Here is a 25,801-nt window from a genome sequence, read left to right on the forward strand (position 1 = left end):
CAAAGTTGAGGTTCGCAGTCTGATAACGAGATGTTGCTGATAAAGTCTTGGACAGATGGCTGATAACGGCATTATGTCAGCATCCTCTCGGTGTTGCCGCAAGCGGTGAGCCAGTCATCGCGTCTGAGAACGGTCTGATTGGCTGCACATTCTGCCGCTCCCAGCTTATCGATAAGCGTCTCAGTCTCGATAAGAATGCGACCGTCTCTCTTCAGTGCTTCACTGCGTTCCAAGTTGGTGAAGCCCCTGAACCCGCTGAAACTGTTGCACTCCTGAGAGCGTCGGAGGCCTTGTCTGCCAAGCAACCAGCCATCTCAATCAGATCATACGCAGTACACCCAGCAAGTGCATTACTGTTCCTTTGAGTATGAATGAAAAGAGAGGTCTTTGGCGATACTCGGCATGAGATTTCAACCGGTCGACAGGCGTTGATGCCCTGCTAGCTAAGTGTGCATGCATGCAGCTCATGATAAAGCGATCCAATCACAAGTTGCGCGACACTGAATAAAATGGCAGTCATATGACCAAATGCCGGGTCGCACACCCGTAGGCCAGCCCAAAGTGCAAATCTCTCAAAACACCCTCTCGGAACGATGTGAACACAGCGCCCAGCAGTCGCGATCATGTGGCTCATTGACGTCGAGACGCTGCAGACTGAAGAGTTCTTTGGCAAAATCCCTCAGTATGCCATACTCTCTCATACATGGCACGGCACGGATGAAGTCACTTTCAGGGAATGGGAACAGCGGGAATCAGCTGCGATCCAGTCAAAGTCGGGTTACACCAAAATCCTCAACGCCTGCCATCAGACACAGAAAGAGGGTCTGAGATACCTGTGGGTTGACACGAATTGCATCAACAAGGAGAGTTCCGCAGAGCTTTCTGAGGCAATCAACTCCATGTTCGCCTGGTATCGAGACGCCCAAGTTTGTTTCGCATTCCTAGACGACGTTCAGTTCGGTCCACCATTCTATTACACCTCTTCTGCCATGTCAGACGAGAGAACGGGATTAGAGATTGACGACGAAACGGGGTTCGTTCACAGTCGCTGGTTCACTCGTGGCTGGACTCTTCAAGAGCTCTTGGGCCCGACGCGACTTATATTCTTCGACTGCAACTGGAAGTCACTAGGCACCCGTAGTTGGCTGTCACGACGTATCTCAACTGCGACAAACATAGCCGAAGATTATCTTGCAGACATCTCCGTTGGAGATCCTGCTTCCAGATCGGTGGTGGTAGAAAAGCCCAGTATATCGGAAAAGATGTCCTGGCTATCCACAAGAACAACAACGAGGATCGAAGATTTGGCGTACTGTATGCTAGGTCTTTTCGACTTGAACATGCCGCTTCTGTATGGTGAGGGTATGAAGGCTTTTGCTCGCTTGCAAGGAGAGATCATCAAGGGATCGAATGACCAAACAATATTCTGTTGGCCTTGGGACAAGAACGTTGTCCCCATGAACTGGGGCAGCTTGCTTGCGCCTGAGCCATCACTCTTCAAGGATGGACGTCTTTATACGTCGGCATCAACCTTTCATTGGTCGCCATGGTCAAAGACAACATCCTACGTCATGACGAACGCAGGCCTGCGCATTAGATTTCCCACGCTGAGGTTGGGTGGGGGCATAGAGCTGGCCATTCTCGCCGCTCACCACAACAAACACGTTCTACAAAGTCGAGTCTGCATCATTTTAAAGACGATGCTTCCTCTTGGAGAACCAACCAAAAGCTTCGTGGATGATGCCGCAACAATGGCGCAACGATTCCCGATCCCGCCGGATCTAATTGTCCTCAACGGACTAGCCGCGTTGTCTACTTCGGCCTCCACGCTCAAGGAAATTTGCATTCGCCCGTTACCCAACCCCAGTATAGAATTAGACGCGGCTCTTAGAGGCTGGGAGTTAGGGATATCTCGGTCAAGCGCCAGCGCATCGGCAATTTTACTTATTTTTGACGATGCTGTTGGCTGTGACTTGTTTGGAGCTTTCCCGATTGGAGGTACATCGCAGCTGCGGCTCGAGCCACTCTCTAGGAATTTGTTTCCTGTGGCATCCTCTGATACATCCTCTACCAGTGCTACAGAATTTTACTTCATCCAAGCTAGTGGTGCACATCTAGCCAGCCTTGTTGTGGGAATTCACAGACGAAGCGGACATAGATATTTTCCTGGCATTCTGGACGTGCCTGACTGGTTTTGTTACTTTAGAGAGCATGAGAGACATTTCCCTTCGACGTTTGACCGGTCCACGTCAGCCGTGACACCCGATGGGCGTATATCGGTGCGACTGGATTGGGGTGCGTTCAAAACTGATGGCGTTGTCATTAAACCGGTCTATATCTTGCCAGGAAAGATTCCCTTCCGATACTAAGACATTAAATGGGAGCACTCGGGAGTTTAATGACTAGGTAATAGATCTCAGTTCTCTACCATGTCCGTATGTTTGCCAGTACAAAGATCGCAGCCAAGTAACAACTCGCGGATACGAAATAGGGTATTCCCAATGCCGCACCACCCAAAGCAATCGCCTTCACCCAAAGAACCATCATAAGCGGCGCCCCAAGCAATGATCCAGATGTCTTGACCATCATTACGATGGAAAAGATGTGAGAGTCCGGGTCAGCAGTGTCCAGCTGCCGCTCGTTCCGCTTAGGGGCAATGAACGGCGACTTCAACAACGAAAGAGTGAAGACCGGCAACGCGGAGCCCAGGGCATACAGGAATAGAGACGGGACAAGCATCCAAGTGCTTGTAGCCATAGAAATCGCCAAAGCGCCGAGAACAGAAACGATGAGGCAGACGTTGGCATAGTACATGTTCATCCGGTGACTCGCCAGCTCAGGGGACAGGTGCCGGGAGGCGTTCCGACGCGAGCGAAGCAGTGCTGGAATGATGATAGTCAGAAGGGTGAAGTTTACTACGGCCTTTGCCGAAAGCAGATAGCCAGTAGAGGCGAATGTCCAGTGGTACCGCTTTGAAATGTACTGAACCAGAAGCTTCGTATCTGAGCTTGCAAGAGATGTCAAGACGTAACTGATGAGCAGAAGCGTCATATTGCGCGGATGGCTCGCAATGATGGAGCGCAAGACGCCAAAACGTTGGATGACAGATCTCACTAGTGAGGGATTGGCGTCCTGGGCTTTCAAGACGGGGGAAGAGAGAAGTGGACGCGACTGCTCATCTCCATGGCGTGCCCGAGATGAGTGAGAAGGGGCGGCAGAGGAGTCTTCGACAAGAGAGATGGCCGGAATCGCTAGGAGAAGGAGGCATATCCCAATCCAGAAGGGCAGCCATAGTAGCAGGCTCATGGTGGCCGACGCAAGAGCGGGGCCAAGAAGCGCTACAACATAGGAAACGGAACTCATCCAGCCGAAATATGTCGCCCTTCGAGACCCGGTTAGCTTTACAGATACGTGGCGGGAATGGACGACATGCTCACCTCTCAACATGATCATCGGTCATACTGGACGCGATTGCGTACGTAATTGAGTTGAACACACAGTCGCCCCCCAACACGGAGAGAAACGGAGAGGCAACAATGGCCTTAGTCGGGAGCGCCTGTTCGAAATAACCGACGAGAACGGCCCAGGCCAACATGAAGATCCGAGGTACGAGGTTAAGGGACAGGATAGTGCGCCGGCCGTACCGCTCAGCAAGAAAGCCTAGCGGGATGGTCATGACAAAGTCTAGTAATATTGTCAACCTTGGTTCTCCCCGACATGTGAGAATCTAGCCCTTACCTCCCACGATCCATGCCGTTTCCATGGTTCCTTGAATCCATGCCGTTTCCATGGTTCCTTGAATCCATGCCAGCCGTTGCTGGACGCTGTCGATCTTGCACAGAGTTTCGTCCACACTGCCACCCCGATCGATCACCGAGGGATCCGCAACCAGGTAGTGCTCGCGGCAAAGTCGACGCTCGACGACCCTATTCAGGGGCAGCTGATAGAGACTCGCGGCCAGATTCACCAGCAGCACCGAGGCCAGGAGGGCACCGATCCCCGCTTTCCGCGACTTGCGCGGGGCTTGCGGCAGCGCGTGGCCATCGGATGCAACGTGCTCGCCCTCGGCGCCCACGGAAGTTGACATGATCCACAGATCGCGTGGTGAATCTGGGGTTGACGGAGTTTGACATGCGATTAATGTTCGGTCGGAGCGCGGGGAATTTCGGGACACTGGGGTCAACTATGTGATGACTAAGCTTCTATCTTCCCGCACCGGACATCTTAAAGTACAAGCATGATGCCGATGGCCATGGGACGAACATGGCGCTAGTTGATAAAGTCAAATTCATACACTGATTTTATGGAATTCTTCAGTTATCAAAATGAACGGTTCCTGATGCGGAATGTACTTCTTTACTCCGATGGTGGCGTTTTCAGTTTGCCTGACTAGGTCGCATATCAGATCCGAAGCTTGTCAACATCTTCCCCTCTTCGGCTCTTGACCACGGGAACATACTTAGTGTCAAAACACGGGTGTGATTTTTTAAGAACAAGACGAATTATTGTCGTTTGAGCTTGCCTCATGTCCAATATTCAAGCCACACAGGCATAGCGGACTACATCCACCACCCCCGTTCGCTGATCATGAAGCTAAACCTCTATTGGAACCTGTCAATTCTGACGGCGTAGGCAGCTACGATAGCTGCCCAGAGTGCCGGTGAACAACTAACCGTTTGCTAAGATCGGTTTTGAATCTCAAAGTTGAGATGACGGCGCCCACCCGTGACTCAATCAATCAATTAGCCGGAAGCCTTGGTTACTCTTTTCAGCGTACTCTACAGATAGTATCAGGCTGGCTGAAGCCCTGTCGCAACGTGCCTCAACCCTGCGCTGCCAAGCATGCATTGTTAGCCAATTATCCACATCCGTTGGAAGCCGGCAACGCAATCTCCTGACATATCTCTCCACTTGTGAGCGGCCGGGTGATCCTACTTAGGCAACGACTCGCTAAGCACACCCAAGAACCTCGACGACCAACACCATGCAGGGGTTGCCCATCCTTTTAAACGATACCCAGCCTGCTCGGCACCCCTGAATCTCAAAATCGATCTTTGGTACTTCAGTTGAATTGAAGACGCGACCCCGTTCCAGGCTGAATCGTCAAACCTAACACAGCTCAATTGGATGAACCACCAAAATGACAACGTTACTCGACCTGCCCACAGAGCTGGTCTACAAGATCCTTTCCGGGCTAACAGAACCGAATCCGGGACCTTACCGATTTCGCTTCGAAGATGCCAAGCCACCCTTCAACACCGAGCGCGTCAATCAGAGTTTATCGACAATGGCCAAAGTCTGTCGCACGTCGCGCACACTTCGCGATCTCGTTGAGCCACTGCTCTATGAGTTCGTCTACATTCCCGACGCCACCGCGAAGCCACTTTTGTCGCTTCTGAGATGCTGGAAATCTCGGCCTCACTGTGCCGGATACGCAAGACGATTTACGGCAGAGACGAAGTGGGCTGCTGGAGGAACACCTCCCCAAGTCATTGACAAGAAAGATGTCGCATTTGTCTCTGAGATAGCGGAGCAGCTCAAAGTCTACTTGCGCGAGACTTGGCACGAGTATACCTGGAATACAGACATTCTCATCGAGCTCGCAATGTTTCAGGCGCACCGCATCCAGAGTATTGAGCTGGAATTTTGCCAGCGCAGGGGAATCTACCGCCCAGCGTTCGAGAGCCTTCTCCCCGAACTTGGCAATACGACACATCTTAGCTTCCCGAGCCTTGACTATCTCTACGTCTTACAGGCAGGGTTGAGAGCAGGCGAGCTCGATCATGTGCTGGAGCGAGCACCAAATCTGTCCAAACTCCGCCTCTTCATGTGCGATTTCAACTATCCGAGCCAGACTCTGCCTGCCAATCTCACAAGCCTGTGTATCTTTCAATGCGTAATCACGCCCTCTCGTCTAGAGACCATCATTTCAAGTATGGAAAAGTTGAGTCGGCTGGAGTGCACTATCTGGCGCGGCCAGCCAGAGGATCTGGCTAGGGTTATCACTTCTCTATCGAAGCACGCGAAGACGTTGAAGAGTCTCACAGTGTCGTTCAGATGGAATCGAAGGCCTGGAAGTTCGAGAGTGAAGGTGCCCTTAGAGGCGCTCACCAGCCTTGAGTCACTGACCACAGATGTTCGAAGTTTCGGTTTTGGAGGCACAGGTTTGGTACAATCCCTGCCCGCATCTCTATCAAAGCTGCGCATCATCAGATCACCGGAAACTACGAAAGATGAGCTGGCTTGTTTCTACACCGAGCTTTGCGCGGCACGGACGCGCGGGAGGGAAGACCTCAGAGTCCTATTGTCGGGGCCTGAATATTGGGAAGAGCTAGACAGCGATCACGACACTGTCTTTGACGGTTCGATGCTTTTCTGAGCTCGTCAAGTCATTTTCCAGATGCATGCAGTGGTGCCACTCAAAGTTGTTAGCCGATGGAATTGAAACAAAGCCAAGATAGTATTACCACAAACACCTAAGATGTCTATAAAGATGGCCAAACTCCTCGCTTTATCCAACATTCTTTTCCCATTCCCCCTTTCTGCTTATTTTCTCTTCGTTCTCTTCCTCAATGTACCTTTCATGACTGTTGTTGACTTGCGTCATGTGCGCTGATGATCGAAATCCTGGCTCTGAACACAGAATCAGTAAGAGGTGACAAAACGACTATTGTCGGGACTAATTTCCAGTGCTGTTTGAAGAGTTGTAAGAGTTGTCAGCAGAACTATCCGGTTGTGGAAACGCATCACCAATAGCACCGTACGGGTTTCGGCCACCATTGGTAGCCGGGGAGCTACCAGGAAGAAGACGACCATCACCAATGGCACCGAAGTTCGTTGAACCATTGACGAAGTCTCGACGCCGACCCCGGTTGGCTCGGGCATTAGGCGGCGGGAATGGGTGCGAGTCCGGCATCTCGTAGATCATCGGGTTGATGTCCATGTCTTCGCACAGCGCCATCGGAAGTGTATGGTAGAACTCGGTCTTCTCATCTTCATAAGACTGTCCACTCCCAAGTCGAGTAGCTGAAAAGTCAAAACTGGAGAGCCTAGCCCACTCTTTCTGGGGTTGAGAAGAGAAAAGAGAAGGAGCTCCGAAAGTACGCAGAGGGTATTTTCTTCTGATTTGCCGATCATAGCTTTCTGGCTGAGGGAACCGTTGAGGGGCAACATCTGGAAGGTTGACAGGTACTTGAGGCTCCGGTTGGCGATGTCCAGGCTGTGGTCTCCTGTCAGCTGGATACAGTGCATACGGAATTGCAACGCGAGGATCATCGTAACGAGCATGTCCACATTGAACCTGCTTTTCTTGTAGGCACTGGGCGCACATGTACCCCGTGCGCTTGACCTGAGTTTCTTCAAAGTCAGGGCAGCGACCTTCCGGGGATACTCTTGGGTTAGTGGAAATCTCGGCTGGTTGCTCAAGCCACCATCTTCCGCAACGTTCTTTGTCTTCCCATAGTGCCTGAGGCTTCACGTCAGTGACGTGACCTGTTTCATTGGATTGGAGAACACTGTTGCTGAGTTCGCAACCCTGGCGTTGCGGACACTCCCGGTTGATACAGGGGCAGATGGTGTATTTGTTGGTGCCGTGACACATGTTGATTGATTGGAAAGGTAATCTGGAGGTGTGATGTGGTAGAAAATGGCTGTTCGAGATTGTTGTATCAAGTGATGACGTGTAGATAATGGATGCTGTTGTGTTTGAGTGACTGATGAGGAGAACCCATTTGCTACGGGTTGGCTCTTCGTTATATAACATGAAGAGGGGCAAATGACATGGAACTGACAATAAAATTGTTCTCGAAATAATTCAGCTTTCCACAAAAAGGAACGATGAGAAGATCAAAGGGATCAGAGGCCTCGTATCATGAACAAACAAGGTGAGTCCAAGGCCTCGAGACAATGCGGTTGTACCTGCGATCAAAAAGTTCAGTTACCTGTTCTTTATTCAACGAATTGAAGATTCAAAGCCAGTGCTCTCCTTGCAAATCTGCGGCGAAAGAGGTTTTGTTGCAGTTGCAAGGTATGAGAGCGACGCGTTGTCCGCCATTAATTTATCGCAGCGGCTACTCTCTCAATGGGACTGCTATTTGAACACTAGAAACGAAAACAATGATTTTAGTTGAGCCCTCACATATCAGGAGAGCTCACCTAGCCTTGTGAAATAATCAAGGTGTTTGGTTCACGGTGCCAACTAGACGCCTATTGCTCGTCACGACATACAAACGCGGTATCTTGGTGGACTGGTGATGAAGAGCCCGCGGGCCTGGAAAGGTCGGAGGAAAGTCTGGCTTTCCATATCAGAACACATGTTTCGGAGCTGAAATCCGGACGTCATTTTCTCATTTGTACGCTAATGGGTATCTTTTCCTCTATATCCGTCAAACAAACTAACGCCAGTTGATTATGCAGAGTGTCCTCCCATACTTGCACACGCTGTCAAGGCAGGAGGACCTGAATTCCAGCCTCACGTCACTCAGCATCCGACGCCATAAACCCGCTCCCGTTCAACGACGCGCTCGACCCTTTCAGGAAACGGTCGTTTTCTCTCAAAACTACCCCTTCTCCATCTACGACGTTCGTATCTTTCACGATAACATCGGTCGTATTCATCGCGCTTGGCGATGTCCTCCAACAGGATATCCTTTTGCTCCCTCTCGCCAGCGAGCATGGCCTGGAGTATCTCCACCTTTTTGAAGAGCTCGTCAACCCTTGCCGATCTAATGTGCTCGTCTGCAAGCTTTCGCTCAAGATCCGCAATTGTGCGCAACAGTTTTTCGACTTCGTACCGTCGCCCTTCGTGCAGCGTGTGATTTTCGCGCTCGATCCGGAGTTCCTCTTCGAGAATCTCAACTTTGCGCACAAGTTCCGAAATGCGACGCTCGTACCCATCCGTTGGCGGAAATCGAAGTCTTTCTTCTGCAAGGAGCTCCTCCAATTCGTCGACTCGGCGCAGCACCTCGCCCGCTTTGCGCTCCCAGTGCTCGACCCTCCTCTGCTCGCGCTCCAGGTCCAGCAGCAACCGTGCGTTTCGGTCCTCCAGATCCTTTCTCCAAATGCGGTTGTCTTCCTCCGAAATCCAAGTGCTCCGGAGAATCCGAATTTCCTCTCTGCTCTCGTTCAACCGAAGTAGACAGCTGTCGTAGTCTCTGGCAAGCTTGTCATGGCGGCATTTCAGATCATCGTAGTGGTGCGACTCATAGCCCCGGCCACGCAACCTGTCTTCCAGATGTTTGATCTTCTTATGCAGCTCCGTCCGAGAATGCTCGTAGCACAATTTGTCAGATCCTGTATCGTTGAAATTGAGGCACTTGTCGATCTTGCAGCAGTGCTCTTCGCAATAGCCAAGACGAAGTCTGGCCTTATTGCTGCAGCCAGATCTTCTGCATTCGTGTTCCTCGCAAAATGTCCCCCCTCCTAAACGAATTCTGTCGCATCCATCCCAATTGCAAGAGTGTTTTTTACAGTATTCGCCGCTTATACAAACTTCGCGGCAGTCGGTAGTTCTGCAGGTATGTCGGCGACAATAGGTGCCAAAGCCCCCCTTCTTGACAACAATTGCGACGGCGTAGCACCGGGTCACCTCGCAGCCGTGGTCGCGGCAGAATAGTCTTTCGACATCTTTCTCATTGTCGCGAAAATTCAGACAGCCCTCGAAGGTGCATTTATGGTAACCGCAGTAGCGGCAGTTAGGGAGACACAATTTATCGCAGTCTTTGTAGATGCATCGTAGCTCTCGATAGTCTATTTTCACGTTAGTCTCTTACGATTCCACACAGGGACAGACAAGTGCATTACGTTTCTCGCAATGATCCCATAAGCCGTCCTTGTGCCGATGTCGCCATAATTTGCAGTCTTTGAAAGGGCATTTCTGGTGCTTGATGCAGCGGAAATCCAAATGGACCGTCTCGCGGCAGCCCTCTTCACGACAAATCCTTGCCACATGGTCGATGCAATAATCCGCGTCTAGTATTCGTCTTTCGAAGCATTTTACAGTCGAACAACGGTGGTCTTTGCAGTAGCCACAGTCCCCGGGCCTTTCCTTGAAGCATCCCTCGACGCGGCAAATGTCTGTTCGAGCTGCCAGTCAGCGTCATGCTCCCGGACTTTGCACCAGACAAAACTTACGGCTCGAGCAAAACCACGGCAAAGCGACGCCGAGCGGACAATCCCCTCGACGTGTGCAATCTTTGAACCCGCACTCCCGGTCTGCGAAAAAAATGAATTGTCAGATATTTGGTCATGACGGGAGGGAAGGGGACTTACGTAGAGAGCAGAAGCGATGTCGCTTCTCTTTTGATCGCGTGCACATAGACTCGCCAAAGACGCAGAACTTGCATGTATCTAGAAAAGCGTTTGAGCCACCTGTATGAGTTGAAAGGTTGAGGATATTTTGAAGACTTACGCTCCACGCAAAACTCGGAGTACAACCTGATGGATCCCTCTCGACGTATGTAGGCATGCTTTCGGGAGCAGCCTTTGACACCGCAAATCCTATCCCACTCAGATCTTGACGAGCAGGTCGAAATGCAGCTTGAACAGCTGCAGCTCGAACTACAACTGGAGCTGCAAGTCGAACATGACGACGAAGATGACGAGGAGCGAGAAGGCAGAATCAGGCCCATGGTGAGTTCCGGCTTCTTGGTGACAAGAGCAGAGTATCCAGAGTCTAAAAGAGGGTTCTGTCTCGCTCAGTTGTCAACTGCGGCAAATCTAGTACAGATCGATGAGGTGACTTGGTGGCCGATGAAAATTGTGGGCTAGGAGGAAAGGATGTCGTCTACGAAGAGAGAAGAAGGAAAGAGGAAAGAAAATTGGAGACTGGAAGAAAATGGTGGATGTTTCTCTGAAAGAAAGATGACCCGAGGGAGGTCAAGGTGAATGCAGGAGCACGTCCAGGTGAAGGTGTCTGACTGGGACAAGGACCCCGTGAGGTCAAGGTGACAATAGCTTCATCCCAACTTTTGGAGGTGGTGTGGCTCAGCTTTGTCCGGATCATCCCAGGCTTTGAGAAAAGCCCGACCACGCGACCAGCTGGAACACCTGTCCTACCATGTCTTTGCTAGCTGAGTGTTTCCCTTTCCACCAAATTTAGTTCTAAGAAATGGGCCTCCCAGATATGAGATGTACGAAATTGAGGACATCATGTCTACAGCATGGGCAACGTCTGAAATTTCGCATCCGCCGTTGGACCTTCCACAAACTTTGCGCAATCATTTTGATCAATAAATTGGATTTCAGCTTGCGCAAAGACTTGATCTAAGCCCAATTCCGACAGAGGAAACTGCCGGGTGCATTTGCATCTAGCAGCACATTAGAGCAAACAGGAATGCAAGCTGCAAGATCCAAACATGGTGTAGTCGCTTCAACATAAACTTGCACCTCACCTTGAACACAATCGTCATTCGTCAGAACCAAAAGATCTTGACATGCAATATTGGGTTGCATTCTGCCGGTTCAGACCGAATGTACGGCCAGCTGAAGGATCGGTCTCTCGAGAACAGACGTCCGACAAGACGCAGACGAAACGACACTAAGCTGACAGCTCTTCAGAGCGGACCAGCTATGAAGTCTAAATGACGCGCGGATGCGCAACGCGACCGGAGAATCGAAATGGGGACCCGATGAAGAAGAGGACATCGGAGGAAGAGAAGTTGGGGGCCACCAGCCAGTAAGCATGAGCCACACGTGGTCCCTTGAACCAGCCGGCTGATGGTGGGTTGAAGCTCCCAAAGGGTCTCAAACCATCACATGGAGGGTCAATCGTGTGGCATGCGCCCATCGAGCTAAGACAAAACCACCAGAAGGCGACCGGCCAATTACGTCACGCTACTCTCTGTGATGTCAATACAAAAAGGGGATAATTCCAGACCTTCAACTAACAGATGGTTGTGTCATAGTCAAATTACTCTTGCAGTGAATTTGAATTTTTCAAGGAATGGAACTGTCAAATGCTTTTGGCTATGAAAGCATTCGTGGCAATGTCTCAAATAAGACTAAAGCATACTAGCAAAGCTCAGCCGAACGGAAAGCCTTCCATCATTGCGCGTCTGTTTTGCGCCAATCATGGATAAAGACGGCATGCCAATTGGCAACCAGCCGACAAAAGCCGCCTTCAGAGTCTTTACATTCTTTGCTGTTTTGTCACTCAATTTTACCACAAAACAGTCACATTGAGAACAAACCAAACATATCTCGCAATACTGTTTGCTCTATTGAATTCAAGATTCAACGTGGAAAGCCACGGTATGGAGAGCCGGCTGTTGATCCCTCCGATGCATTGGGTGGTGCCGCTATGTCTCAGCGTCTGATTGCTCCTCTGGATTAATCAATGGGGTTATGAATTCGCTTCATTCGCCTCGTCCTTAAACCCGCCATGGTCCGCACCACTTAATGCACATGTTTCTCGAAATACACATGCGTTCGGTCGCCGGAACTTTCAAGGCGACCGGCGAAGCTGGAGAAGTTCCTATTTGACAGACAGCTATCTCCAGCGTCTGACAGACCGAGGGGTCGGACCATCTTTAGGCAAAGCGTTCCTGAACACAGACCTTGTCTACACCTCGGACCTGACGATCTGACCCATGAGTTCCTCCAGCACAGACGCCGCCTTACGCAAATCCGGAGCTTCGCCATACCAGCGCTGCAAAGCCCATGTGGCCGAGTCCACCGCATGCTTCCATCGGTCCGGCAGTCGGAACCTACCGCTCTTGACCGCCGCCAGGACCAAAAGAGCACGGGTCATCGCCGCTCTGGCCATGAACCAGGTTCCGTGATGGCGATGGTGAGGATTAGCGTCCAGTAGCAGCTCGACTGCGATCTCAAGACCCTTCTCCGCTAACGGCAAGACGCGGGGAATCCATGGGTCTTCGGGTGGCTGGTGGATTACGTAGTACACGAACGGGCGATGGATCCATTCGCGACAGCTCTCCGCTCGGTTTTGGATGTAATGGACTAGCTCATTGCTAGAATGTTCACGATTTTGCCAATTGATCTGTGACGGAATATGACAGCACCTACAAGAAGCATCAGCGGTCAAGCTTCGTAGCAGAGATTTTCTCGAGGATCATAGCTCAGGGCGGCCAGCTACTCACCAAACATTGATCTGCTGATCAAAATCTTCGTATTTCTCAATGACTTTCGCAATATTTCGAATCCAAGCTTCTTCACCATGGTAACCCATGATCGATATCGCCCGGTTGATCATCCTTCGAGACGAAATTTCAGCGAGATAGTAAAACCAGCTTTTCTCCTCTTCTGGTTGGATATCGTCTTCAAGAATGTCCAGCGAACTTGGCTGTGGCGCTGGCGTAGCAACCTCTGAAGGAGGCGAAGGAAACAAGTCAGGGTAGCTCAATCGAGTAATGCCGCTCGAAGGCAGGGGTATCTCGCATCTCAGCTCGCTGCAAGATCGCATTAGTCTGCATCATGTGCGTGGTAGGGGCTCAGTACTGACCACTCAGATTTCATGCACGACCAGTAAAGCCGCTGCTCAAGGCGTCGTGCTTTCTGGGACATATTTTCGGGTGCTCGTCGTTGAGTCCGCCTCCACAGGAGATTCTTGAACTGCACGCAAGCCTGGTTGAAGTACGACCAGGCAGGGAGAGGGCGTAAAGAATACATCTCAAATACTCCACAGAAGAACAGGCACTGCACTTGAAGTAGGGAGGGTTCCAGAAGACCCAGTCGTTTCTTCGCCGCAAAGAAGTAGGCTTGGGCGGTATCTGGATCTGTGGAGTTTGAAGCTGTCGAACGGATAGACTCAGGTGTGCTATTCAGAAAACTGTCCTGTTCGAAATGGGTGGCCAGGCATGCCAGAGCGCAGGCTATGAGCTACAGAGGAATAAGCAAGTGAATGAGTGACGCGAAAGAGGCAACGCCGACTTACTACAAGACAGGATGGGCCATCCCACCGTGGACCATTCTCAATCGCGGCCTTGACATGTGCTCTGAAGTCAGGGACATCGAGAACTGGGTTTTTGACGTGCACATATGCCAAGAACTTTTTTGATAGCACAGTGAAGTCATCTTCTTGTACCCCTCGTCCAAGACTGGCTGCGTTATTCGATTTCCTTACGCCCATGCAATCAGGATCGTCATCTTCAAGTTCGAGAATGAAAGAGTTGATCTCAGGAACAGTGTCCCTGAATATTGGCCATCTTAATATTGTCTCACAGTTCCAACTTGCCGCCGCAAGATCTGGAATATCAAACCGAGTCATAACATCGTCTTCTGGTAGGCCATCGTCTGTCTGGCACTGCATCTCATCTACAACAGCGCAGGAACTCCCCTGGGGTCCATTGATCGAAGTCGGCGACAAGACCTGGTTGCCGTGTGGGATAGCTGGGATGCATGTGGGCTCAGCCGCCGGGAGCGGTGCCGGCGGGCGGCTCTCCAAGAGATTGACTACATGATTAATCCTATCCAGAATTGCCAAGCTGGCTGGATCAAATCTGCGATGGAATATTTAGAATAGGTATGCCCAGCAATAATGGGGAAATACTCTTACGTCGAGAAATCATTCGTTGTGTCTGGATAGGTACACAGGCCGCCGTTCCGTTGGCAAAAACCACAGGCGGGCCGCACGTTGTCGCACTTCGTCTTGCGGACTCGGCATGGCCCACAGGCGGCCACGGCACGCCTTCTTTGGTACATGCCGGATGTACGGCGCCTCTTGTTCCCCGCCTCAGGGGTCTCAGAACCCGCATCAGCGCCCAACATGGTTGTGATACTGCAGAATCAGGCAGTCGTGGATTGTAACCTGTGGAGATAAAGGGCGCTGGATAGGGCGTAGGATATCTGAGAAACCTTTACGACGTGTGATAACGGGACTTGCCCGAGTGATTTGATGGAGGCGGCGTGCTGAAGAACGTGGGCCAAGGCGCGCGGGGAGTAGCGGAGTTATGAATAATGAAGGAGCCCCTGAAAAGCGAAAACGAGGGCAGGGGTTCTCCAGTTGAATATTGTGGTACCGTTACCCCATCTCGGTTAGCGTGCTCGCTGTTCTGAGTCGTTACAACTGTTGGAGCCTATTGAGTGACCGAAGGTTGAACACTGACTGCTCTAGGTCTGTATTGCTGGCAAAACGGAAGATCACTATTGATCATTCGAGATAATTTGGATTCATGCATCGCCTTCGCCACCAGACTCTACTTGATGCATTGCTCTGGCTCTTCGCTGCACCCATGCCTCGCAACCTATTTCGTCGTATTTCGGCTCCTCCCCGTCTTTAATACAAGTATCCAAAACACCGCAACTCTCATGCAAACCAAATCCGAAGAAGAAAGGCATGCTAATTCTCTCCTCTCCGCTTAGATTTTGAGCACGATGAACAGTGCTGATGTAAAGATCGTTGGTAATGCGTTGCAGATAGTCAGCGATATTGACAACAAAGGTTCCCGGAATCGGCGCCGCCCTAATGATAGTACCACAAATGAGTTTCAAGCTCATTTCATCTTCTAAGCGGTATCGACTTACCTAATCCATTGCCCCTGGCGATTCAGAACTTGCAGTCCCCCGACGGCATCTTGCCAAAGAATGGTGAAAAGCTGGAAGTCCGTGTGCGATCCAATCGATACTTGTGCATCAGTGTCGGCTGGAGCACCGTTCAAAGCCTTCGATAACGGCGGATAATAGTTGAGCGCTAGCGCAGCATCTGGGTACGCAAACTTAGCATCGAAATGGTCTTCCGGAAGGTCCAGAGACAATGCGAAAGCTCGCACTAGCACACGAGCAAGTTTCAGGCATGACTGCCAGTAACGGATAATCGAGCTTTTGAACTGCGGCTTATTGGAAGCTCCTTCCCAATGAAAATCTTCTATCCGGAGGAAACGCTTGGCATCGTCTGGGATGGACTCAACGTCGCTGATATCGGGATCATGACGAGGATCGTAGGTCCAGCTGAACGTCTCGCGAACATCGACACTCTCTGACTTGTTGATACGCTGGGATCCAGGAGGTTTGTAGCCGTTGAAGTAGCGACTCTTGCCAACCCAGGAACGCATCTTCGCCTCTTCTTCCTGGCGGAAGTACTCGAGACAGGCTTCGTGGGCAGCGTCAGTGACGGACGAGTCGATGCCATGGTTGGTGATGTAAAAGAAGCCCGATGAAGTTGCAGCTTGGCGGATCTGTTGAGCCACTAGTTTTCGGCTTGCAATGTCATCGCTGAAAGAAGGTGATATGTCAATGAGTGGAATCTCCGTCGGAAGAGCATCACGGAGCGGTGTTCGGAGAATACGGCGCGTTACGGGGCCATTCCCGGAAGCGAAACGAAGAAGAGTTGTCTCCGGTTCGGACACGATGGTTGTCTCGCTCATGATGCCTCCAGTTGTGTTTATGTTGTCTACGGATCTGAGCGTCCTGAACGGAAGCAACCGGGCTCTTAGTAACTCTTGTAAGAGACGACAATTTTGTTTACAGACACTCTGGAAATGCGGGGTGATACGGGGCGATAAGACTGAGCCTTCGTTTTGCAGGCGGGGACGAGACACTTCATTGGCTTCTGATAGGGCCCTAGGAAACCATCTTGTCGGAGATGGCCGCCCTATCGCACAGCATTTCTAATTTTCCTAGCTATGTGTAAATTGTAATTTGTTGCACGATCACGTTCGCAAATCGTACTATCAGAGAGCCATCTGACGGAATTACATCTCAGAGACATCGAATCTTCTCATCATAATGGCGGATGCATGGTTCAAAAACTGTCTTTTATATTTGGTGGATTTTAACCTCCCTCTTTCGGCCCCACAAGGTTTGTGACCTCGATTGGCCTTCTCGGACGAGGGACTTGATCCTTCGTGCTACCTTTGCCTGACCCCGCACAAGGTCGCTGATTCTCGATTTTACCAGACAGCTCTTCCAACTAAGCATACTCTCATATCTATTCGACTGTTTTCGTTGTGAACTTTGATACCTCGTCCATTATTTACTTCTCGCGACGAGGATGGCTCTCGACTTCGACGCAAAAGCCCATGCCTCACTGCAACCGCCCAAGCCGCAGGCGCAATGTTGCTCAGATTGCCTTAATATTCCTTGCTCGATCCGTAATCATACATACCACTCAAGGAGTTTTCTGGATCCTGAGACTTTAGACGCGTCAGGGTGGCGTTACTGGTTCAAGCCATCCATTGACGCCCTTAAACAATCAGCCATAGATGGTTGTCCTCTCTGCGCACTGATATATCCACGGTGTCTTCAATCAAGCCACGGGGACCCGCACTATTGGAAACATGGAAATGGTGACCCGAGACTTGAGATGGGTTTCTGTGGTACCACCCCTTACTCACTACACGTCAGACTCGGCGACTGGCACGTGCAGGATTTCCCGTTCACTGCTGCCCCTCATGAATGGTGTAAGTGAATGGTTGTCTCGCCATGAACTTTTTGGATGCATGTACGAGGAGCTGATTGGAAAAATACAGCAGAGCGATTTGCCAGATTTTTCCGAAGGCAATCGAGCCCTAACCTGCCCAAATTCTGGATATCTGAGTGTGACCATCAACATCAGACGCACTGTTTATCTGATTCAGAATTCCTGCCAACTCGGCTAGTGGACCTCCAGCACAGGCAAGGAAACGATGACATTGTCTGTGTGGTGCACACAGTCAGCGCGAATATCTCAGACAGACGATACATGACACTCAGCCATCGCTGGGATCACCTAACGGATGAGGAGGCTCAGTTGACTGTGCGCAATGTTGACAGTCGCGCCGAAGGGTTTTCCCTGAGCAGTCTGCCGCCTAGTTTTCGGTATGCAGCCTTTCTAACGCGGGAGTTGGGGATCCGTTACCTTTGGATCGACAGTCTCTGCATCTTGCAAGACTCAAGAGAGGACTGGGTCAGAGAGTCGGTTCAGATGGGACAAGTGTATAGTGCCTCTTATTGCACTATTGCCACTTCCAACGACGCTCTCGAAAACTACAAAAATCACTGTCAGCAACGCAACGACAGTTCTCTTGATGTACGAGAACGTTCTAAGGTCAGAGAAGATGAAGATGCGATATGGCCGCACTGGGTTGGCTTGAGTCTTCTGGGGGAACGAAGAAGTCACCTGCCTAGTAATCAATATCACGTCAGAATTTTTGACTCTGAGCCGTGGGATTGGGAAGAGACACTCGATCAGACAGTTTTGAGCGGACGCGGATGGACGTTACAAGAGCGACAACTGTCCCGACGCGTCATTCACGTCACTTCTAACTCGCTTTTGTGGGAATGCCGTACCTCTCGCGGTTCCGAGCAAGTTCCATGGACGGGCAAGGTTACTGCAAACATGAAGATCGCGGCACGTTATCGCATCAATGATTCAATCAAAGATGATCTTCAGATCTTCGAAAAGGACAGCCCACGCTATTTCTACAACTTGTGGTATGAGATCATTTGGGACTACTCCAATCGTCTCCTGAGTGAGGAGTCAGACAAGCTTCCAGGCCTCGCCGGATTGGCCAAGACTTTGGCAAATATGACAGGCGATGAGTATGTTGCTGGGCTATGGAAAAGAGACATCGTCAGTGGGCTGCTATGGAAGACCCGACGATGGAACATGGATGAAGAGTACAAAGGCCGCCAAATTCCAAGATGTTCAATCAGGCCTGTTCCCGCCGGTTTCGCTCCCAGCGGCCCTCATGGCGCCATACAGCACACTCGACCTTCATGCTGGAGGGCTCCATCCTGGTCATGGGCGAGTCTCGATGGGCAAGTCAGACATAGAATAGACTATCCGGGGGCGGAGCTAGACGACAGCCGTTTTATACCAGAAAACATTGAGATAGACACGTCTTCCTCTCGCCACGCCGACGTTCGTCATTTATCGCTTTCAGATACCGTCGCGAACCGCCTGACTCTCACGGGATTCATTCAACCTTGCAAAACAAAATACTTCCTTCGAGATCTGTTCCTCGGCTACTTGGACTCGGACTTTTGGACCGAAGGTTACAAAACCCTTCACGAAATATCTGATACATCGTCCCCTGATCTATCTTCTGATGAACTTATGGAAGAGGCTGCCGTGGTTGGAAACTGGAACGGCGATAAGAAACTGCACTCAGATCAGGAACAAAAGGATTGCATAGGTGTGATTCAGTACGATGTCGTTGACGACATTGTAACGAATCAAACCGTGTACGTCCTTGCGCTTCGCCAGCTAGAGAGAGAGCCTTCATGGCAGGATGACACACCATATTACGTTCCTACGGAGCGGGATGAGCGAGGGCGCCCGACTCAGCAATACCAAGTGTTTGGCCTTGCTCTCGTACCTACGGGAGAGGCGGATAATGAGTATAGACGCATTGGTCTGGCGGAGTTCATCACTCCTTCTTGGTTCAAAGAGGATAGTAAAAGAACGGTCACAATTGTCTAGAGTCGTATCACTACAGGTACTCCTACAATATGTTCATATCTCACGTCTGATAGAGCCAGGCTGAGTACGTGAAACTCCTGTGTTCCGTATGAATGTGTTGACAAATAACGAGCACGACAGTTCATCTCAACGACTTTCGCATTCAGGGAGGCAAATAGGCCTGGTAGCTTCGTGCATTGTCTCCAGTGCAGTGACGCAGTGGTCGCTTCTTCTGGACATGAAATAGATTCACTTGTCAGCTTTAACATATTAGAATCGCGGCAGGACAGAAATAACATAGTCATCTCCGTTCTCATCCGGTACTTGTTTTCTGGGTCTCGTTACTGAATATCACGTCGCAAAGCCCACGCCACTGATTCACTGCGCGTCTTCTTCAAACAAGCATGTAATGAGATCCAGCAGTCACCAAGCAGCATCTTTGGGACATGATAATATAAAACAGATGTGCCTCCGACGCCCCCTTGGTCTTTTACTCACACCATCAACACAGAAACAAGAAGCACACTCAAACAACGCAACACTATAGAACCCAGAAAGTCACTTCCAACACAATCAACCACGAAATCAACACGCAATGTCTTCCTCAGTCCCTGCTAGCCAAAAGTGCTCCAAGTGTGGCGCCGAAGGAGATCACTACGTAAGTAATCATTTACTTCAATGGAAAACAGTGGATGACAGGGCTAACAAGATATGCAGTCAACCAGCTGCCCTGTGGCCAACCATCCCGACTCCGCTGTCAGACAGTAAAAGCTGTTCAATACTTGAGAGTCATGGGAAATGACACTTTTTGCAAGGAATGAATAGATACCCAAGGCATGCGCATGGAAGTCAAGAGTACTAAGAAGTCATAAAAAGTAGTGAAATTGAAAAGTTTCAAAATCAAAACACCCTATGGCTTTGATGACAATGCGACTTGTGTTTGGATTCAATATCCAATTTCTGCAAACATTCAGACTGAGATTACATAAATCACGGCGTCACGGGGCAGACATCTTTTGAAATTCTCCTCAGGTTTCTACGCTGTTCAACAAATGGATTAAGAAAGAAAACCAATTACGGCTCAATACTCCGTCTTAACAGTTCATGTAGACAGCTATTCTGTGTCAGCTAAAATCCACGTTCAACGTGCGATTGTCACTCTAGTGACTTACCATTGGCATAGAGGGAGTAGTTGTCAGCGTTTTGTAGCGCACGCTCGGGGGGCAGTGCAACACTTGCGTTGTATGCGTATGCGTAATCATTGGTGTGAGGCTCATATACAGCTTCGCAATGAGTCGTCTCGTGTATGGTAGTCGTGGCCTGGCACTGGCGATGGCAACCCTGAGGCAGCGGAGGCAAGCCGTAAAAGAGAGGGCACATGACCATGGTATTGACGTCCCAAGCGGTGTACGCGTTGAGTGGGCCGTCTATTTCGCAGACGCCGTAGTAGTCGTAGCAGAAATAGCGAGAGACCCCGGAGTTCGTGGTAGAACATTCTTGCGCGACATTTCTGAGTCTGGTGACGACGATGTTGCGAGTTTCAGAAGAGTTGGTCCCGAAGTATTCTACGAACCTCTTTGATGAGGGATCCGCGGCATCGGCAGCGGCCGCCAGGGCTAGAACCTGGCAGTTCGCCAGGGCCTTGAGGCTGGCATCAGAAGTTGTTTCATTGCATCCCGCCTGTACGTTTGTACGCTCTGCAAGGGCCGGGGCAACCATAAGCCCACTGGCGGCCACTGCATCAACGTCGATATCGATGGCGTTGGATTTAAAAGCGATTGCTGGCTGATCAAAGGATGTTGACGAGGCCAGTCCAACCGGTATCAAGCCATCTGCGATGACAGAAAAGCGCCCAGACTTCTCAAAATAGTGCACCTTGGCGACGTCGATGGCAACGGCGATAGACTCTCCAGCTGAGAGAAACTGGAAATGATTCGGTCTAAGTGCATCATATTGTATGCTTGGCTCAATCCCCCTGAATGAAACGAGGCCTCCTGTTCATCCGTCAACAACCACTTTGGTGTTTGTGAAGATAATGCCATACCTGATTGGTCTGTAACAACTACACGCTGGACTGGAAGCTTATCGTCCAAAATAGTTCCTACTTTGAGCAAGTTGAGATCATCAGCACCGTTATTTTTGATTGTTGCGATGACTTCGGTGGGAGTGCCAGACGCAGATGGTGCCAAGGTCACCTCTAGCCCGGAGTCGCGTTTGTTGAGCCGGATGCCGTGGGTGCCGGGGTGAGCGTCGGCAATGGCCAACGCTGAAAGAACGAAAACTTTCTGCCAGAGCATGGTAAGTCCCGCAGAGTGTAATGTAGATATCAAACGGGCACGAGCAGTCGATCGTTAGATCCTTAAATATCGAGTTTTGTCTCCCAATTGCCAGGGCACACATCCTGCCGCGGCTTTGTTTATCTTCCTTATTGAGGAAGGTGCCCGGATGTCTGGGGTTTGCACTTTAGACGGCCCAATTATGGAAGGCCAAGCTCGTATTCAAAATGGAAATCCATGTTGGGTTGCTTGAATGCTGGCAAAGTGACATCGGCTGGAGTGGGTCTCAGGGGCGATAAGGCCTAAGCTGCTGGTGCACTCTAGGGGCCGTTGAAGACATTTGCGATAATCCTCTTTGGAGAAGGCTTTGAAAAGGGGCGGGTTGGCCATGGTAGTGAACGAGATAGCTGCCTGTAGTTCAAGGTAGAGTTTTGCCCTGCGGCCAATCACCGTTGTGTTTAGAAAAGATTGCTTTCGGCAAGAAACCACAAAACTTGTAGTGGCTTTCTTCTCATAGCCCAATCACGAACGCGTATGAATTTAACGTCGTACTTCGAATCACAAATCCCGTGATACATCTCTTCATTTCTCTTCCACTAGGTATCCCTCGGCAGGGATGGGCCAATTACCTTAGTCTAAGTAGCTTTAGCATCTGTGAAGAATTTCCAGAGAGAGGCAAGATATCAGTTGCGGGTCCGAAAGAGAGTTGAGTCTACAGATGCCGAATAGTAATTGCAACTCTCTTGTCCCACCAGCAGAGATTCTCAATAGCTCTCTGCCCATTCTAACTGTTGCCAAAAGCAGCGACTGCACAACCCCGAGCTAGCGGAGTGTGGAGATTCCGGGCCGGTCTTTGCGGGCCAGTGTGTGGGGAAGGAGCCGGCTGTTCTCCGGCAATTGCAGAAGCATTGGAGGCGTCACTAGTGTCGCTGTTCAGGTCTCACGGGGAGTATCGGAGCCTGTGAGTTGCTGACATCCCCACTCCCCCACCACCTCGACATCGTGACAATTAGTGGGGTTTGGCTTCATGCTGCTTTACTCTTCACAGAACGGAGGAAACACATATTAGCCCACTCGTTTCCGGGTCTCAGGCGGACCACTCCGTTCCTCATGATGGCGGACCGCTACTCCGCACGCTATTCACCTTGATTTATCAGCTTTAAGCTACATAAATACGGCTACTCCATCCACATCTCATCTTCAACTCGGTCTGTCGTCCTCGATATTGCCTCTACGCCTACCTAAAACACAGCATGTCGTCCGAAATTACCACCCTCCGATGGGGAATAATCGCCACCGGTCTCATTTCCTCGTGGTTTGTCGAAGACCTGGTCCTTGAGCGTTCCGACGCCAAAGCCAAGCACATTGTCCAGTCTGTCGGATCATCGTCACTAGAAAAGGGCAAAGCTTTCGTCGAGAAGCATCTACCCGGCCACAGCCCGACTATCTATGGCAGCTATGCCGAAGTTTACAACGACCCGAACGTTGATGCTGTGTACATCGGCACCCCGCACGCTTTCCACAAGCAGAATTGCCTGGACGCGATCAATGCCGGCAAGAACGTTCTCTGCGAGAAAGCCTTCACGATCACCGCCAAGGAGGCGCGTGAGGTCTTTGACGCTGCTAAAGCGAAGGGCGTTTTCGTCATGGAGGCGATGTGGACTCGCTTCTTCCCCCTTACGCGGTCTCTTCTGAATGTTCTGCACAATGAGAAGCAGATCGGCGAGATTCACCGTGTCTTTTGCGACTTTGCCATGAATATGAACATCGCTTCTCTCGGCCCCGACTCCCGTTTGAAGAACCCCGCTCTCGGTGCCGGCAGCCTCCTCGACATTGGCGTCTACAGCCTTACGTTCACAATCCTCGGACTGGATCCTGGTGTTGGAGAGAAGGCTGAGAAGCCGAAGATCGCTGCGACTCAGACTCTGTCAGACGATATCGACATTGCAACATCCGCCCTTCTTCTGTATCCCAGCGGAAAGCAGGGTATTCTGACTGCCTCGACTCAAGTCAAAACACCTCCGGCATTCTGTAGAATCGAAGGCAGCGAGGGATACGTTTTGATCGAAGGCATCGCTACATCCGTTCCCGGCTCTTTCACTGTTTATTCGTCAAAAGCGTCTGGTGAGGGATGGACTGAATCAGCCACACCTGGGTTGAAGGCAAAGAAGTACGATTTTGAGAGGCCTGGCAAGGGCTTTTACTATGAAGCCGATGCAGTGGCTTTGGACATCAAGGCTGGGCGCAAGGAGAGCGAGATCATGCCGTGGGCTGAGACAGTCCGTGTTATGGAGATAATGGACGAGATTAGGAGACAAGGTGGCGCGAGGTTTCCCCAGGATGATCAATAGAGGTTACATGTAGACGAGACGATTTATAGAAAGTCAACCAGATAATATGACATTTAGTTATAGATCATCACCGTAAAACGCCAGCGTTGATAGAGGGACCTGCTGCGTCATATTTTGCTCAAAAGGTTAAACCAAGAGCCAACCAAGGTAGATCTCGCGGCGAATACGAGAAGCCCTCCAATGAAAACAACCACCAAGTAAAGACCTGATAAAGCAGTTGACCCCAGAGAGTCTAGCATCTGGCCGCTAATAGGCATGGTAAGAAGAAGAGAGAAGCTGATGACGAAGTTCATTGCTCCTAATAACACAGTTAGTCGGACTATTACCTGATCAATTGGCGGGGATACTTGCCGTAATATCTGCCGTAGTCTTTTGGATCACACGTCTTACCCATACACACTGTCCAGGGTATCAAGGCAAGAAAAGATCAGCCAAAAGTAATGAAACTGCACTGGCAAAGGGCCCCAATGCGACTTACCTGGCGTTAGAGACAAAAACGACCCTGTTCCGAACCCCCATAGTGCGGAGAAAGCATACAGTGCCTCGATGCGACTTGATCCAAACACGGTCAGTGTTGCCGCTGTGGAAATCAATGTGAACAACACCATAACCAACAAAATATTGAAGTGCCCAACATGGTCGCCCACCAGACCGGGAAGAATGCGCCCGAGAGATGAAAGGCCGTTGAGAATCGCAACCATGTTGTAGCCAGACTCCACAGGAAACCCGGTCCACGCAACAAGAGTTGGCAATATAGCTGTAGCGCCGAATATCACAAACTCCAGGAGGAATATAGCACCTGTGATAAGAGAGAAGGGTAGCGAACGAAATGCTGAAAAGTCCATCGCTGCACTCTTCTTGCTGAGCCCAATGGACCGAGTGTCGTCCTGAGCTTTGGAAAGCAACCGAGAGAACGGCGAGAGACAAGCCATACCCAGTAACATGATTCCCAGGACGACGAAGCCGAGAGCCCTCATGGACCATCTCCATCCCCACATTGGGAAGATCTGTCGCAAAGCTAGAGGGAATATGATACCTCCGGTGGATGAACCTGCTAGTGCGATCCCCATTGCTAGGCCACGTCGACGATGGAAGATCTTGCCTATGACAGCGATGCCAATAGTTGTGGAAAAGGCATTGCCAATCCCGCCCAAAACTCCTAAACACAGAATGAAGTGCCAGTAGATTTTGCACTCAGCCAGCAAGAAAAGCATCGGGACCGTACACGCAGTTGCTAGTGGTGCTAGATATGTTGTCCCGAAAACGTCTACGAGCGGACCGGTCTGAATACCGAGGAACATGGTGAGAAATGTGTAGACACCGGTGATCCATCCAATGTCTCGAGCGGAATACTGTTCAAGCTGGTTCTCTTGGAGATATGCTTGTACAGTTCCTACGGATTGAATAAAGCCTGCATGGGAGGTGTTAGCTTTATGTGACCCGAATTTGAGACATCGATATTTGGTAATTACCGAACGAGGGCATCAGGAAAAGGAAAGACCCGATAACACATATCCATGCTGATCGTTGATTCTCGGCCACAAATTCGTCCTCTATAATGGCGTTCAGAGCCTCGGACTGGTTCTCTGGCGGCTCTTTTGACGAATGATCTGTCTTCGGAATACCACGCTGTCTTGCCGATGTTGCCATTGCTCTCGATAACATAAAAGTAGACTCGAAATCATTCTGCCATAGTGCCCGAGTCTTTCGATCAGGACTACAAGTAATAATTTGGATATTGTCAGGTCTTTCAAACCTGGCCACGCATACAAGGCGTTTCAATGGTAACAGCGGAGTTGGCGGAGTTGGTGTGGGGATCCTGGGCAGATCGGCCCCGG

General features: G+C 50.5%; 10 protein-coding genes across 10 annotated transcripts; 4 read left to right on the forward strand and 6 right to left on the reverse strand.

Annotated features, from left to right (window-relative positions):
• Positions 1-623: 623 nt before the first annotated feature.
• Positions 624-2,118, forward strand: CGGC5_v006808 (Vegetative incompatibility protein HET-E-1; the record flags this gene model as incomplete). Its single annotated transcript, XM_066151749.1, has 2 exons — positions 624-1,998; positions 2,075-2,118. 2 exons carry the CDS (start codon positions 624-626, stop codon positions 2,116-2,118), a joined length of 1,419 nt encoding a protein of 472 aa, XP_066008694.1.
• A 306-nt stretch (positions 2,119-2,424) lies between these two features.
• Positions 2,425-4,087, reverse strand: atnC-2 (MFS efflux pump atnC; the record flags this gene model as incomplete). The annotated part of the gene is made up of 3 exons (XM_032019681.2): positions 2,425-3,382; positions 3,438-3,684; positions 3,739-4,087. The coding sequence occupies 3 exons, from the start codon at positions 4,085-4,087 to the stop codon at positions 2,425-2,427; spliced, it is 1,554 nt and encodes a 517-aa protein (XP_031883184.2).
• A 1,053-nt stretch (positions 4,088-5,140) lies between these two features.
• CGGC5_v006810 (uncharacterized protein) lies at positions 5,141-6,379 on the forward strand (the record flags this gene model as incomplete). Its single annotated transcript, XM_032019682.1, has 1 exon — positions 5,141-6,379. The coding sequence occupies one exon, from the start codon at positions 5,141-5,143 to the stop codon at positions 6,377-6,379; it is 1,239 nt and encodes a 412-aa protein (XP_031883185.1).
• A 300-nt stretch (positions 6,380-6,679) lies between these two features.
• On the reverse strand, positions 6,680-7,275 carry CGGC5_v006811 (uncharacterized protein; the record flags this gene model as incomplete). The annotated part of the gene is made up of 2 exons (XM_066151750.1): positions 6,680-7,063; positions 7,105-7,275. 2 exons carry the CDS (start codon positions 7,273-7,275, stop codon positions 6,680-6,682), a joined length of 555 nt encoding a protein of 184 aa, XP_066008830.1.
• Positions 7,276-8,479: 1,204 nt separating this feature from the next.
• On the reverse strand, positions 8,480-9,633 carry CGGC5_v006812 (uncharacterized protein; the record flags this gene model as incomplete). The annotated part of the gene is made up of 2 exons (XM_066151751.1): positions 8,480-9,386; positions 9,587-9,633. 2 exons carry the CDS (start codon positions 9,631-9,633, stop codon positions 8,480-8,482), a joined length of 954 nt encoding a protein of 317 aa, XP_066008674.1.
• A 2,926-nt stretch (positions 9,634-12,559) lies between these two features.
• ecdB-3 (Echinocandin B biosynthetic cluster transcription factor ecdB) lies at positions 12,560-14,724 on the reverse strand (the record flags this gene model as incomplete). Its single annotated transcript, XM_066151752.1, has 6 exons — positions 12,560-13,019; positions 13,098-13,406; positions 13,460-13,836; positions 13,892-14,005; positions 14,081-14,456; positions 14,513-14,724. The coding sequence occupies 6 exons, from the start codon at positions 14,722-14,724 to the stop codon at positions 12,560-12,562; spliced, it is 1,848 nt and encodes a 615-aa protein (XP_066008675.1).
• Positions 14,725-15,126: 402 nt separating this feature from the next.
• On the reverse strand, positions 15,127-16,319 carry hxnY-5 (2-oxoglutarate-Fe(II) type oxidoreductase hxnY; the record flags this gene model as incomplete). The annotated part of the gene is made up of 2 exons (XM_032019686.1): positions 15,127-15,418; positions 15,481-16,319. The coding sequence occupies 2 exons, from the start codon at positions 16,317-16,319 to the stop codon at positions 15,127-15,129; spliced, it is 1,131 nt and encodes a 376-aa protein (XP_031883189.1).
• A 1,952-nt stretch (positions 16,320-18,271) lies between these two features.
• Positions 18,272-19,357, forward strand: CGGC5_v006815 (uncharacterized protein; the record flags this gene model as incomplete). Its single annotated transcript, XM_032019687.1, has 1 exon — positions 18,272-19,357. The coding sequence occupies one exon, from the start codon at positions 18,272-18,274 to the stop codon at positions 19,355-19,357; it is 1,086 nt and encodes a 361-aa protein (XP_031883186.1).
• A 1,073-nt stretch (positions 19,358-20,430) lies between these two features.
• On the reverse strand, positions 20,431-21,633 carry CGGC5_v006816 (Neutral protease 2-like protein; the record flags this gene model as incomplete). The annotated part of the gene is made up of 3 exons (XM_032019688.1): positions 20,431-20,450; positions 20,509-21,330; positions 21,381-21,633. The coding sequence occupies 3 exons, from the start codon at positions 21,631-21,633 to the stop codon at positions 20,431-20,433; spliced, it is 1,095 nt and encodes a 364-aa protein (XP_031883187.1).
• Positions 21,634-22,865: 1,232 nt separating this feature from the next.
• CGGC5_v006817 (D-xylose 1-dehydrogenase) lies at positions 22,866-23,963 on the forward strand (the record flags this gene model as incomplete). The annotated part of the gene is made up of 1 exon (XM_032019689.1): positions 22,866-23,963. One exon carries the CDS (start codon positions 22,866-22,868, stop codon positions 23,961-23,963), a length of 1,098 nt encoding a protein of 365 aa, XP_031883180.1.
• Positions 23,964-25,801: the final 1,838 nt, after the last annotated feature.

This window comes from Colletotrichum fructicola, assembly GCF_000319635.2.
Source record: "Colletotrichum fructicola Nara gc5 chromosome Unknown KSG_Nara_v1_contig04, whole genome shotgun sequence".
NCBI classification, from domain to species: domain Eukaryota; kingdom Fungi; phylum Ascomycota; class Sordariomycetes; order Glomerellales; family Glomerellaceae; genus Colletotrichum; species Colletotrichum fructicola.